This window comes from Terrapene carolina, unplaced genomic scaffold (genome assembly GCF_002925995.2).
Source record: "Terrapene carolina triunguis isolate 2854851 unplaced genomic scaffold, T_m_triunguis-2.0 Scaffold62, whole genome shotgun sequence".
NCBI lineage: Eukaryota > Metazoa > Chordata > Testudines > Emydidae > Terrapene > Terrapene triunguis.
Window position 1 is genome coordinate 21805881 of NW_020664413.1, and position 15351 is coordinate 21821231.

General features: G+C 41.6%; 1 protein-coding gene across 2 annotated transcripts in view; it reads right to left on the bottom strand.

Moving 5' to 3' along the window:
- Positions 1-13636, bottom strand: part of ZEB2 (zinc finger E-box binding homeobox 2) — a 129619-nt gene extending 115983 nt beyond the window's left edge. For both annotated transcript variants that reach the window (XM_024213655.1, XM_024213654.1), the window contains exons 1-2: positions 13226-13636; positions 10796-10933 (exon numbers count right to left, since the gene is read on the bottom strand). In XM_024213655.1, coding sequence (XP_024069423.1) covers positions 10796-10868 — 73 coding nt within the window. In that variant the 5' untranslated portion in view covers positions 10869-10933; positions 13226-13636. The remainder of the gene's footprint in view (positions 1-10795; positions 10934-13225) is intronic.
- Positions 13637-15351: the final 1715 nt, after the last annotated feature.

A 15351-nucleotide genomic window follows, 5' to 3' on the forward strand; every position in this document is an offset into this window, starting at 1 on the left:
GACTAGCGTATTGGCTGGACCATTTGAAGTGGATGAAATGTATCCACGAGTTGGGGCGGGTGGGCCCCGTACAAACCTTAGATGCTATGATCTAGATGCTTAGATGTTGATCTGTTATTGATTCTTTCTCTTGCCTGTGACCTTGCTAGCAGGGCTGTCCCACCCAACAATCAAATGTGGAGAGAACAGTGTGCTCCTATCCCCATGAGAGGCTGAAGTAGTACAGAACTGCTGGCTGTGACTTAGGAGAAAGTGACGGTGTACAAAATACCGCCTGTCACCACTGCTAGAAAATACAGCACAAGCCTCCCACGAAAGACATACGCCAGGTGGGAGCACACAAAGAGCACCTGGAATCACTAGCTCTGGTGGCAGAACAGCCCACGCGACGTGTCTTTTCCCCTTGTCTGACGCGATGACATTATGTACCCCTCTGATGCAGCAATAAAGGAGTCTTCTAAACTTCCCAATTACGTTTTAATTGCTCGCTCGCAATGATACGCACATCTCAGCTCGGCTTCGTTAGCGAACTTCGAAGCTGTAAGGTTCCAGCTAGGCGAACACGCACGTGTATAGCAGTTAACGGGTGTGTGTGTGTGTGTGTGAGAGAGAGAGCGAGAGAGAGAGAGAGAGCGAGCTCTGGTACAACGTCGTTTCCGGGCCCTTGTGAAACCCACATTCTTAGAGACCACAGAAAGCTAAGTGTAGAAAAGATAGATGTGTGTGGGGGAGAGTCCACAGTGCTCAGTTGCACAGCTTTCCAGGATTTATAGACGTGTCTCTGTCAATAATTTATTTAAATACCTTTGTCTTCTCATCATAGGGAAAAGCTGTTCTGGCCCAAAGCCATCCTCTGAACACATCACTACTTCAATCTATGGGGAGGCTCGGCTCGGCTCTCCACAGCTAGACACGGAACCCAAACACCTTGTGAACTTTGGGCAAATTCGGATGAAGCTTCGGAGCTGGCTCTGACCTTTGAAACCAGGGGCCTCATCTCTAACTAACTCACAGCCAGGTGACAAGCATTTCTGCCTCGTGTTGTCTTAGCTACAGCACTCCAGGCTCCCCCGTGCAAAGCAAGTTCAGAACACTAATATCCAAATCTGTAAACAATCCTACATCACCGTGATAATTACATTCCTGCAGTCCGCACGGACAGATGTAAAGATAGGACGCTGACTTGAGTTTCTACTTGGAACATTTGCTTAAACTGAGCTCCTCGACCTATTCCTCTTGTCACTCCTTAAACCTATTCCTCTTCTCTTCCTCCTCCTACACTTTAGCTTTTAGAAGCAACATCAGCTCTCAGCTTACACCACTGGATTCACTAGAAACATACGTGTTTGTGATTAGTGGCTATGTCTTGCTTGTATCTTTACAACGTACCCGAGGAGGCACTGCTCGTTTCTCTTCTTTGTATGTGTATCTATCCTAACTTTCCTGTGAAAGACCCGAAAAATATGCAAAGCTTGCACTGCTGCTGAGAAAGAGGACAAAGTTTAACTTCTCTGTTGGCAATCACGAAATAACTCCTAGCAGTTTTCCAGCGAAAGATCTGATTTGCTGAATTTTGTCCTTTGATTTCTGTTTGTATGTTATTGCTACTGCTAAGGTTGTTGCCAACCTCAATTAGATCACAAATGAGATCAGTTTAATTCATCTCCCAAACTGTGACCTGACCATGGTCTGAAAGTATTCAAAAACGCATTTTAAGCCTTCCTTTGATTTCTAAAGGAATACTGCATGCTTGGTCATTCATACAAATAACATAAAACGTAATTATGGGATGATTTGGCAGATGACATTGCTGCCAAACTACACTCCATGCCAGATACTGTAATGCTGCTGCTGCCCTGGGATTCGAGTGCACAGTGCCCTTTTATAAGGCTGGAGTTAGTGTGTGTGTGTGTGTGTGTGTGTGTGTGTGTGTGTGTGTGTGATACTAAGGTGTTTTAATGGAATTTGGGAGGAAGGCTGCAATAGCAATGAGTGCACATGCACATCAAAACCCCACAGTTAAAAACTGCTGTATCACCTAGACGGGATGTGGATCTGCACTATCAAATCACCAGAAGGCTGTGACAAAGGGAGCTTGCAGCTTGACACACGGGTAACAACATAGCAAACACCTTTAATTCTGTCATGTCTCATACCCTTTGCTTTCTCACACATTTGTGGCTGCTCTAACATTGACACCTACACTTTTTGAAAACTAAATAAGGCAATCTTATTTAAACTAAAAAAGCAACACCTGAAAAAGTTATTCTTATGCCCAGCAAAAAATAACCCATTATTAACTCCTTCCTGGCATATCTGGGGTACCGTGGTAGGGCAATGAAATGGGGCAGCCTTACAAGGTGAAAGCGTAGTTTCAAATGGTTATATGCTTTGAAAACCTTGCAGGTTTCCTCAAAGATGGGAACAGAGATGATCTGACTATCAGACCTCGACCCTTACAAGTTTGCAATTTTTTGTTGTATTTTTTTTTTTTTTTTTTTTTTAGAAAAGACTATTTTACTTTTCAAGACAGATTCCTAAATTCATCTACATCACCTTAAAGATTTATTATGAGTGCCTGCAAGTTTTCCAACTGATTTTTTTTTAAGTTTAACAAACATTTTTTTTGTATCCTCAATATGCGCTAAGGATTTTTTTTCAGGTTGATTTGGTATAACTCTGTCGCCATTCATAAATCTGATTGGAGCCACAGTTCAGCCCAAATGATTCAGTTATAAATGAGAAAACTATGTTGTTGGTTGACCAGCTTCAGTGGTCTAAAAAATGTCAGGCTTTCATTCCTTTCTCTCTGTTATGCAAACCGCTATATGAACAATCATAACTTGGAACTTCCAAAGAAAGTCCCCCTGGGAACACGAGTCTTATCTGATGAGTGCAAGTGTATAGCACACAAAGAGTTAAACAGTTTTCCAGCGTTACTGGGTAGGTTAATATCACAGCTGCCTGGTAAAGCATTATCCCAGCACCTCACTTAACAAAAGCCTCCTTTTGCAAACAGACTCCTACTTTCCCCCAAGTATCCAAAGGTGTTTACTGAAGTAAATCTGCCTAAATCCTCCATTGCTTGGGTCATGGGGGTGGGCAGGGGGGTGGTGGAAGGTGTAGAGATAATCTCTTTTTGTAAATTCTGTAAATCTTCTGGGAAAAAATCAGGAATCTGTGTCACATGCTTCTGTTCAACTGGTAACATCTCGGTTAGTGTGCTCCTTAGGAGTGAAATCTGCCATAGCAGCTATAGGAAAATAAAACATCCCTCCCCGCTTCAGATTGTTCAAACTGTTCTTCTCTCTCAAAGTTGCTTTAGCACATTTAATCTATTTGCTGATTGGGGGAAAAAACTGTTAGTATCTTAAAAGCGGTTTCTGAAAAAATGACAGTTTGGTAGGCAGGAGATAGTATAGTTGAAAACTTGTCACTTAAGATTTCTGCACTACCTTGGTTATTCTAACACAAGCAACTGCATATTACTTTTTACGTGTTGCAAATGGAGGCAAACAACACAGGAAATTTTGACAGGTCTGCCTGAAAGGGCTTAAATACTTCTCAGTAAGCAGGATTCAGTTATAAATAAACCTTCCCTTGGTGAGAAAAAGTGAATATAACCAAAACCTCAACAAATTTTTAATACTGTCTTGCTAAGAAACGCAGAGTGGCTTCTGGAAAACAAACAGACATGGAATCTGGGGGAAAATATGGAGGTGGCTGTGAATACAAGAAACACGAGAAAACTTGGCTAACGAAACTTACACAAATGAAACATTTCCCCCTTTACAGTTTTGTGATCTTGTTGGGGTGGGGAGGTTGTTTGTTTGTTTTTGGGTTATTATTTTCCTCTAGCCAGCAAATGTGACATATTGCCAGCCGCAAAACTGGGAAAGGTTTTTCCTTCCCAAAGAGTTGCCCCTTTTCTTCTGTCGAGGGAAATAAACACGCCAGCCCAACTCATCCTACCACTAAAAAATATGTTTTGTCCAAAGGACATTTCTTTCACTGCTATCTTTTCATCTGCGTGGACCACATTTCCCTCACCTCCATTCCCCAAGGTCATGGCGAGTAAACAATATTAGTAATTAAAACAAAATAATAGGCAGCAGTCAAGAGCCGGGAGTACACACACCTGACCCTAACTATAACAGACTTCTCCGAGTAGAATTTGATCCCTCTCTGACACTTTTTACCTCAAGTGTTAGTGCGAGTGGCCATGAATAGCACAGGCATGCCATCTTGTAACACTATCTGCCTGTCAGAAGAGCCAAGGCTGGGTAGAGCAGGATCTATATAAGGCTTGTAACTAGGGGAAGCCCAACAAACAGCTACAAACACCTAAGTTATTTTACTCAGCCTCCACCCTTCTGCTTTTTCCCCCTCTTCTCACTCTCTTTTTTTTTTCTTTTCATCTTGGCTTTCTGTTGCAGAATGCAAATGTAGCCTGCCGGCGGTGAATGGGCTGAATTGTGATTAAGAAGAAGAAGAGCTCCTTTCTTTGTTCTCCCCTCAGGGGATGTTTACTGGGAGAGACACAGCGGATCAGATATGAAAGGCATTCAGGTCAGCATTGATGTGAGCGAAAGTGAAATCATACCTAAGGCATTCAAAAGACCGCCGTGTCAGGGGTTCAGCTAACGGTGCATCTACTGTGTGTGTCTTCCCTGTTAGGGAGGAAAAAAAATCTTTCCACAAACAGGCCAAAAAAAAAAGGGGGGGGGAGGGCAGAGAATTTTTAATTGCAACAAAATTATAAAAGTTTTGTCCCCCCTGGAGATTAGATGCCACAGGAGTTAGGGTTATCTACCCTTATGGACCATGGCCTAAATAGGTTAACTGTAGCACTTCGGATCAAAATTTTTAGGGGGGAAAGGGACCAGGTCTGAAATGTGAAACCTTTATTTCCTAGGTGCATCCATATGTACTATATGTGGCTATATTACACATATAATTTATCTGATTCAATAAGATGTGAGGTTTATTTATTCATACATGAAATTGTAGACATATGCAATCACTTCTCGCCTCCCTCAGAAGGAACTTAAATGATAAAGACAGTGTGGGATATAAAAACAGTACAGCACACCTTAAAAAGTAATCTTTTATTGACTTTGGAACTCCTAGGAACACTCTGCTCAGAGCTTACAGCATAAGAAGACTGTAACCAAAGACATAGGAAGTTGGCACACAGCTATTTAAGTAAAAAATGCTTCAAGGAAAGTCTAATCATCATAATATTTTTTCATTAAAAATGCTTGATGAAGAAATATTTGGATCTTACTTTTTAAAGTTTATACTTCCCACAGCCTAAATATTCTTTCAATAGATTTTCCAAGTGGTTAGCTGACGCTGTTGGCATAAACAGAGAGATGTAAATATATAGGGGAAAAATCACAAATTACAGTTAAGCATACAAAGAGTTAAGAGGTGGCTGCGTTTACAGAGGCTGAAAACAAAATGAAAATCACACATCATGTAAAAAGGACTAAAAAATAAGCAACAGGACTAGATTTAGTCGTGTTTCAATAACGATCCTCTCTGTTTTGATTTTTTTACACCTTTAGAATCTTAGTTAAAATATATAATTTGCCTAATGTTAACATCTGCTTTAATAGTGACATTTAATTCTGAAATATTTTCAACTAGTGTTTCTGCATCCCAGATTTCTTTCCTTTTTCTCTATACTCTAAAAAGACAACTAAAGAGCAATCAAAAAGGTGTCTGACTTGGCTATTCAGACAATTGCACCCTTGTGGGAATGCTGGAATGAATGGTACAGTGGACACCCCAGCACTATTGACGTTATAAACATGTAAATGAAACACATTAGGGCAGACAATCAATTGTCTGTGAGCACTGCAAACCTGCACTCCCTTTCTATGTGACAGGCACAAAATAGTGTCTACCTTGGGAAGCCATGGTCTTGGTAAAAAGGACAAAGAGTTCTCTTTCTCAGAGGAGAAAATGCACCTTAAAAGCATTAGGATAATGCAGATGCCAAAAACTGTTGTGAAGCGAAGAATTTCCTATTTCTTGGAATGAATGTGGTGCTGTTGTAAAAGAATCAACACCCTTCTTTCCACTTTAAGGGTAGACACAGTTTTCTTAGGGAATATTCTCAATATGGTTTTATAGCTTGTTTCTCAATCTTCCATATATTTTATTTACCTTGGACAGTTTACCGTATATATTTATTTAACAATTAATTTTCAATGCTGTTCCTTTTTAAAAAAATATTGATTTTATGGTAATTAATTCTTTAATTTATTTCATTTTATTTTACAAGATTTTTTAAAAGTTTATCTGTAGATCAGGTGCAATAGCTAAAGAGGTTTGTGGCAAAACCAGTAACAGCAAGTGAAGAATTACTGGAAATGACATATGCTATTCAACAGTGGCATTCAACAATATCCAAATTCACTCGTTTTTCCCCAAACTCAAAATAAAATCAATAGCTCAGATAACAGCCTCCTCTGTTCCGTGTCAAAACTTAATCTGTATAGCGAGATATACTTAAATATTCATTACATCTTGGTCACTTGCATTTAGTAAATAATATTTTTTAAATTAAACCTATATCCAGGTACCTTTTGAGGTAGTAAGATATTCTCCCAATGATTTCATCAACTTCAAAAGTAATCTACTACTTGCAACGGATTTTCACACTTGTAAAGATAACTCGAAAAAGGAACGTTCCCAGTTGATCGCTATAACTTGTACCACCTGAAATTTACTAGGGAGCACCCTTGTATCTGAGACTCTAGTTATTTCCAAACTTTACCCATCAGGCAAAACAAACCCTACTTCTCATTACCCAGGGATTCTAGCTAGATTTTTTTTTCTTTTTAAAGGGTGAAGTGAATTCGAATTTTCCCTCTTCCCCAGCATCTCTAGAAAGAGGTGGGTGGATGTCTTTTTGGTTAACGTTCTTAAAGGGAATAATTGTGTTTGCTTGTTTGGTCTGTATTTCCTTTCGGATCAGACGCCTTGGAAGCACTGAACGTTCTCCCTCTTCTTTACAACTGGAAGCGAGATGGCAAAGAAATCAGAAAGAGATGTCTACTGGAACTTTGGAGAAAATTAGATCCAACTTTTCTTTTCTCCTCTTCCTCCCCCAAACATTTTTGCTTTTAAAGGGGACACCTCAACTCCCAATTCATGCCATGCCAGAGAGATTTGTTTTAAGGAAAGCGTGTTTTTGCCTAGTCATCTCTCCCTGAAAAGGAGAAAGAGGGAGTGATGAGAAATCAATCCCCTTCCCCTTATTTCTAAGGCTCTGCGTGCAGCAGGAAGAGAGAATGAGGCAGCATCTCCAGTGAGACCGCTCCAGTTACAAACAGGGGCAACACCAACAGCAAACGCCAAACTTTGTAAGTTTCAAACGTCGCTGCTGCGTCGATTCCAGCAGCTTGGTTATCAGTCTGAGAGCGATCACTCTGAAAGTGGGGAGGAAGTGCAGAGTGGGAAGAAAAAGAAGGGGGCTTTGGGTTTTCTCTCCTTCAGTGAAAGTGTTACAAAGTGAATCAGGCGACTGGAAATCATCTGACTGAACTTTCCTGAAACCGACACACATTCCTGGGCTGCGGGCTCCTCTGATTTCCCCACCTTCCACCCCCTTACTCCTGTTCCCCTCTCTTTAGACTTTTCTCTCTAACATTTTTTTCCTGGGGATGGTTCCCCCCATGACCATTTATTTTAACATGACCTCTCCCATACCCTCCACACACACACGTTTACACTGCCCTACTGCATCACTCTCCTCTCCAGCTCTGATCAATTCCGTTATCTTGTAAAATCCTGAGCTTTTTTTTTTCTTTCTACCCTATTTAGCTTTGTAGGAATTTTATCCAGCATCGTTTCTAATCCTGAGTCCTGACCATCCTTACACCCACCCACCCACACACAGAGCATATAACACATTTAGGTACTACTTGGTTTCTTCTATTTTGATCCCCTTTATCATTTCTATTTGGTTACATTTATATCACTCTAGTTTCCTTGATGCCCATCTATTTTTGCAGCTTTTTAAAAATTTAATGCTATTGCCTTTCCAAGGAATTTCTATATGATTTCGATAAGCATCATCATAGTTAGTGTTATCAGCAAAGACACAAGCTCAGAAGTGACATCTTTTCCATGAATCCAGGAGAGAAGAAAAATCCACTCAGTTCAGATAAATCCTGGGCAATCCCCAAAGGAAAAGGCATTGGATACGTGCTTGTCGAGAGAGAAAATGGAAAAAAAAAAAAAAAAAGAAGAGGAAGAAGAAGTCTACCTGCTTCTCAAAACCAGAACATTTCTGACTCAGAAATGAATGGAAGAAGCAGATTATGGAACACAAAGAAAAAAACACGGGGAAAACAAAAAGGAATAAAATAAAATAAAAATGCATTGGTTGGAGCAAGACAGGGAAGGGAGAAGTTAGACCTTCGTGCAACCAATGCACACACTTTAAAGGAAGTTTGCAGGATCAGTTACCTTAAAAATGGCAATTAAACTTTCTACTCCCAACTCGCCTGGTTTTCTTAAGTTATTGCACCCCACGAAAACACAATTTCAATGGAGCAACGGAATATATGTCATTCCGGTCCATATGTGTTACTAAAGACTTGTGTGCAATAACTGAGTGTACACATTACATTCATTATCTCTCCCACATACATAACCATATAGCTTTTAGGAAATCGTTTGTACATTTTTGCTGATCAAATTGTTTTGCGAAAACATGAAACACATCGGTACACACACTCATCACAGAACATGTGATGAGGTTTAATACGCTAAACTAATAATGTTGTCTGAAGAGAACCGAGAAGGATAAAATAAGAAGGCTAAAACAACAAACAGAATATTCTTTAGTGCAAAAGAGCACTTCTGGATGCCTTGCTTTAAATCTAATTCTCTTTCCTCTCAGAAATGACTGTTTAACATAAGAAAAAAGGCTACTTGACACAAAGCTTTTGTTATCCAGTTGATCAGCAACGTGCTTTAGATACTTGTAAGGGGAAAAAAACCCCACAACAGACATTGATTTTAGAAAATCAATAACCAACATTTAATAAAAAGAACAGAGGAAACACAAGAGAGGAGAGGGAAACATTACGTGTAATTTTAATGTCTACTAAATTACCCAGAGATGAGGGGAAGGGGAGGTCTCCTATGTGAGGACCACCTTAAATAATGACAGACACAGGAGTAAAGGCGGGGTGTGTGTATGGGGGGGGGGGAGAGACTTTAAAAAAAGATAACAAGGAACGGATCATTGGGAAGCTGCTCGGAATATATTATTTTAGTTGGGGTTTTTTTTTGTAATACTAAGCCAAGCAAATAGATCAAAGACAACACAAAGGGTAACATAAAGAACAGTTTCAGACTAAAATTCCTCTATCACTCCCCCATATGGCTCGACACCTCCACCACAACAAGAAAAAGACACACACACAAACACACACACACACACTCGCAACCTAGAGAGAGGGAAGGGGGCGGGAGGGGGGAGAGAAAGGATCATTTGTTTCTAATCAACATTCTCTTGTCTTTGTGTTTTTCTCCTTCCACCCCCACTCCACCTCTCCACTTAAATGAAGTAGCTCAGCTATAAGCAAATGGGTTCAGGTTCACACAAATATCTTCATTCCTCCTGATCTCTAGAGGAAAGTTGTTGAAAGTAGGGCTGAGATGTCCATTCAGGGGCTCCAGGGTGGCTGGGGGAGGGGGGCAGACTTCCAAACCAACGAAGAAAGGAAGAAACTAGGGAGGGACAGAGACCCACACCAGGGAAGAGCTGCCAAATGTGAGATCAGACCAGAACACCCCGTCCCATTGAACCCAACCTCTCAGTCGCCTGCAGAGACCAGGGGAGAGGGTAACTATGGGCAATTGGGCAGCAAACTCATTTTTTTTCATAATGATTAAGGAGAAGGAAGTTTCATTTTCGAGCCTATAACAATTTTTAAAAAGTAAAGAACTCCCTGCCAGTGTGGCTCAGGATTCTCACGGTGCCTTTTTTCCCAGGGAATATGTTTTTTTCCGTGGTTCCCCCCCCCCCAATGGAACTATTGAAAATACCTCTCCGCCCCCTCTCGTCTCTCTCTTCCCCCTGACACTAGAGTCCATGGCTTAGGTGGTTCTGCCAACATGAAAACTGGCCGGAAAGTGGCTTTGGTCTGTGTGAGACTTACATGTCTGGGAAGTAATTCTGCCACTACAGGCAGCGGTCAAAGGGAAAAAAAGCAGGAGAGAGAGAGAGAGAGACTCCAGCGGGTCCTGGGGGGTTGTGAGAAGCCAGGCGCAAAAGACACAGAGCCCAGGACCGTTAGATAGAGCAGGGACCCAGGCAAGAAACTTTCAGCCTTTCTAAGCCACACAGTCTTCATGGGGCTCTCGCTCAGTCTCTAGCTTTTCCTTCCAAACCGCCCAGTGATTCTGCAGAACTCAAACTACAGAAGCCCAAGATCTGGGACTCTGCCCACTTGATCGGACTTCTCCAAAGGCGTCCGGGGGGGGAGGGGGTAAGGGGGATACGGAGCGCTCGGTTAGACTGGGACTGCGTCCGGGGAGAAGGGCTGGGATCCTCCGGCTTCTTTGACACTCACTTTCCCTGGGACTCCCTTGAACTCTCTCTCCCCTCCAGAAATATACAACAGGCGGATCTCTCCTCCGCCACATAGAAAGCGATCGCCAGCAATCCCCGGGCTGCTGCGGTTGCTGCTGGGTGGTATTTTCTCCCTCTCCCCCTCTATCTCTCTAGTGGAGTCGAAAGGAAAAGTTTGATTCAGGGTTTTCTTACCGTTTTTCCTTCTTGGATTGGCTTGTTTTCGCCTCTTACACCTGGGGCCATCCGCCATGATCTGCTGCTTCATTGATAAGAGTGGATCAGATGGCAGTTCGCATGGACTCGACTCCCTGATTCAGCAGCACGCAGACTCTATGTAACAACCAAACACAGCAACAATGTGGGCATTGGTATATCCCATTTAAATGCAGGGCGCCAAAGGGAACCCAAATATTTCCCCAAAAAGGAACCCATCCACACACACACAAAGACTTGCCGTGCTGGGGGAGGTCGGAGCAGAGATTAAATTGACCCCCTTCCTTCCCAGCCGGCCAGGTTTTTAATTTTTTTTGTATTGCACAGCAAAGGAGATCAGAGAGACAAGAATTACATCTTCAAAATGAGTCATAACTCATGACCGTATGAGGGAATGCACAGGCTCGTACAGTAGGTTGTTTGACTCAATGCTAGGCGGACCATTTCCTCCTAAAAGTACTTTAGTCTGACATTGCAACTTGTTCTCCCATGAAATGTTATCTTTATCTTTATTTGTATTTCTGTTAGCGTACTTCGGCAAGCTGAAACATAGCGCGCTCTCTCTCCCCCTCCCCTGTGGGGTAAGGCGCAGGATTGAGACCTCACTTCTACCCCCTCCCCCCCCCCAACAATGAGAAGTGTATTATAAACCTCTGTCACCTTTTTAGTCAGTTTGACAATATTCATTGTAGGGTTTCCCCCTGCCCATTAAACAAACCTTCAGCCTGTCTTCCGCCCCCCCGCCTGAGAAAAGAAACAGAAATCAAAACTACTGCTGTCAGTGTTTTCAGGCTTTCTAAATGATCATATCCTTTTCGACTTGTAAACTTTCGTACCTATATCTGTCTACACATGCAGGCTTTATTTGAGACTGAATCTGTCAAAACTAGAGTGGGGAAGCACTTGGTTTGCTTGATATAAGGCTCCTGAAACTGTCTATCTCGAAGATACTGTAGCTTTAAAGATGCTTTGACTTGAGGATTAGTTTAAACAGGGGGCTATAAAAGATGTAACAGATGCAAACTGTAAAACAAGGGCAATTAACCCTTGCTCTTCTGAACAAAATCCACCCTAGCCTCAGCATCTATTGTCTACTCCTATGGTATAAAGCTTTACACAAAACCGAGAAACTGATGACCTGTCTCAACACATTTTGCAACAAAGTGGATTTAGTTATATGATTTTTCCATTTTAACTTTAGTAAAGATTTATATCAGGATGGATCAGTTAAGTGTGCTGCTCTCTTGTGTCTTATTTGCTCTGAATTCGCCTTTCTTAGGCTTTTGTTTATAAAACAGGGTTGCTTTAAAAATCCATGTGCAGGTAAGTGTATGTGAATATGCAGATTGTCTGTACAAGGTCAGTATGTTTACTCACAGACTACAGCAAATGAATCCATGTTGAGAAAGTAAACTGGTAGTTTTATGGGCATGGATGCATGTGTGTGGGAGAGGGAGAGATTGAGAGAATACGTGCAAAAACTTTATATTTGCTAGTTATTTCTTGCTCTGCATCTTGTAATCTCTACATCATCATTACAGACCAAGCACAGGATATATGAAAGTAGGTAGGAGATAAACAAATTCATAAAAGCCCGGACCTGTGAGCTTTCTTCGACAATTGGCGTAATAATGCAAAACGACCAATGGCGAATTGTTTTAAATGTATTTCAATATCTGCTCTGCTCCTTAGCATTAGCAAGAAAAGTTGCCAATAATTTTCAATCTTGGGTTCTTGAGAACGGTTTTCTTCCCAGCTGGATTGACTATTTTTTGTAAACGACTTTTAAGTTCCAGTCACTACTTTCACTTCTTTCTTTGGGATCCCAGAACCTGAGGTGTTACTTCACCCAGCCTCACAAAATAAAATAAAGAAATGAAACTTACTAGGCAGACAAAACAGCAAACTTTCAGTCTGGGGAAACACATCTTTGCTGGGACTTCTAAAAGCAAGCTGGAGCTAAAATACTGTCCAACCGTGCTTCTTGTGCATGCACAGTGCGTGCAAATCACTAACAGGTACATGCAAACTTTAAGATGATCCTATGTGAATCTTAAAATACAAGAACAGTGAGGTTGCTTGAAAGAATGGATTCCTTTTCTTGCACTAAAACTTTTACTGTCATAATTGCAAAAGACACCTTTACTACCTGGCTGGACAGGTACAGGGGGGCGGGGGGGTGAATAACAACAGAGAACGGTTCGCCATAAAAAGAGCCAACCCCTCCTGAAACTGGTGCCAAGTGACTTTACATTTCAGTTCAAAATGTGGTTCCCCAACTATAAACAAGCTGAATAAGCCACCACACTCGAAATAAAAAAAGAAAAGAAAAAGGGGGAAAAATGAGACGGTGCAGAGGAAAGGGGGGAAAAGACAAGAAAGAAAGAAATGTTTAAATTCAGAACCTACCTGCGAAGTCTTGTTTGTAGTTTTGGCCAGAAATGGTGAGAAGAAAAAGCATGAAGAAGCCGCGAAGTGGAGGAGAAAAGGTGAAGGGAGATGCAGTTCCTGGAGAATTTGTAAAAAGCCTTGCAAAGAGTTGTCGGAAGGACCGTTATTCCTGCTGGGCAGGTTAGGACTGATCTCTTTCTGCCACTCCAGGAAACACAAACCTGGGGACGGACTGACGTGTTACGCCTCTTCTAATGACATTTTTTTCTTTTTCTTTTCTGTAGGAGAGAGAGGAGAGACCCTGAAACACACGCCACCTATCTTTGTGGGGAGGGATAATTGAAGAGCACCAAACGTGAGCATCATGTGGAAACGTGATCGCCAAGTTTCTCTCTGGGAAAGGATCTGGGATAGATTATACCTTGAAGTCTCCGCAAACGCTTTAGTGGAAGAAATGAAATTCCACCTCCCTCCCGCCCTGTCTCCCTCCTCCCTCTCTCCGACCCTCGCTCCCTTTCCTCCCTCCTCCCTCCCCCCCCCCCAACCATCAAGTCTTTGGCATCATTATCCTCTTCACTAAATCCTACTGGATACACGGCGGAAAACGGTGAACACCATTCACAGAACTGGATAACTCAAAGGAACTGAAAGTTAAAGGGAGCGATCCTGTGTCTTTCAATCAAGATCCCTACTTCTTTTTATAGAGATAGCTCTAATGGCCAGATTCTGCAGGCACATTCACTTGGGTAGCTGTGTCAGCATGGTTTCTAGCAGGAAAGTCTCTTTCTCCTTCTCAGTCCCCCCTCCACCCCTTACCCCCTTCTTTCAGATGAGCAAACCATAGCTCAAAATTATGGGTAGAAACTAAACACTGTATTTGGATTGAAAAAAGGCACCGAGTTGACTTCTGATCATTTTGTTGTTGTTGTTTGTTGTTGTTTCGAGGCTCAACCATCTTATTTGAATTGTCCGTTATATCTGGTGAAAAACGTGAGATTTGACATTCTTTCTGTTTTGTTCCCAGATATGCTCATGGGGTGAAATGGCTCTTTTTCTGTCTCTCTTCCCTTTTTGGGGGGAAGGAGGTAGCTAGCTAGAGTGACTGGGTGAGTGGTACTGAACTTGTGGGGATAACAAGTTTAACAGTTTTTAAAACAGGAAAATAATAATAATTATTATAATAATACTAATAATATTAAAAACAGACTCCACCTTTGCACTGAAGGGATTGGTTATGCAAATCTGGAAGGGGTTTCCTGGCAAATACAGCTTTCTACTGTATGGTTAATTAAATCATCACTCAAAAGCTTTCCAATGTGACGCTTCTGTCGTAATCCAATCAGGGTACGTAGGTCCTAAACAAGAAAGATATTTTCCACATCTGGAAGTCAGCAATTTAGCAAGTACTGCACATTATTAACCAATTCAGAGCCCACTTCCCAGGGGGATTTTTTTTTTGAAGTTTAAGTGTTCTTAACCAATGCTCTGCTGTTTTGTTAATCAAAAAGCTGGTTTGCACTGCACATAATTGGAAACTAATATAGAAGTAACTAAAGACAGCCAAATTCGGTCAGCAAAGGCGTTTATCTGAAAAGGGGGAAAAATCTCTGAGCCTTGATCAGTTCATGCCCAGCTCTTCACAGAACCCACATACGGTTCCTTCTCTGGAAGAGCTTTACATACTCTCAATGTAAAGATGAACTTCAAATCCTACATGTTTGTATGATCTTTCTGAAGGTAAACGTGGAGCTGCCCCAGGGGCTGTATTAGCGGGCTCCGTATGAATTTCCCTTCTTTGACAGAGTTAAATCTATTACTGCACTTCCCCCCCCCCCAGAAGTAAACTGAAACAAATGGTACACTGATCCGACACTATACTTTTACTTACATTAAGCTAAGATAAACTGCTCTTGAACTGTGCATTGAATGTGTGCCTAAAGCAAGAATTGTAATGCTAGCAATAGTCACTAGCAATTGCATTCAAAAATGCTCCTGATCAGAGCACACCTTTCTGATGATTAAACATTGCAAAGAAAGAAAAATCAAACGTGCATTTGGAAATCATCGCTTCCTCAGAGATCTGATGAATATTTTTATCTGTTAATAAAGCTACCCTCCGATTTAAAAATCAAATCTGAATGCAC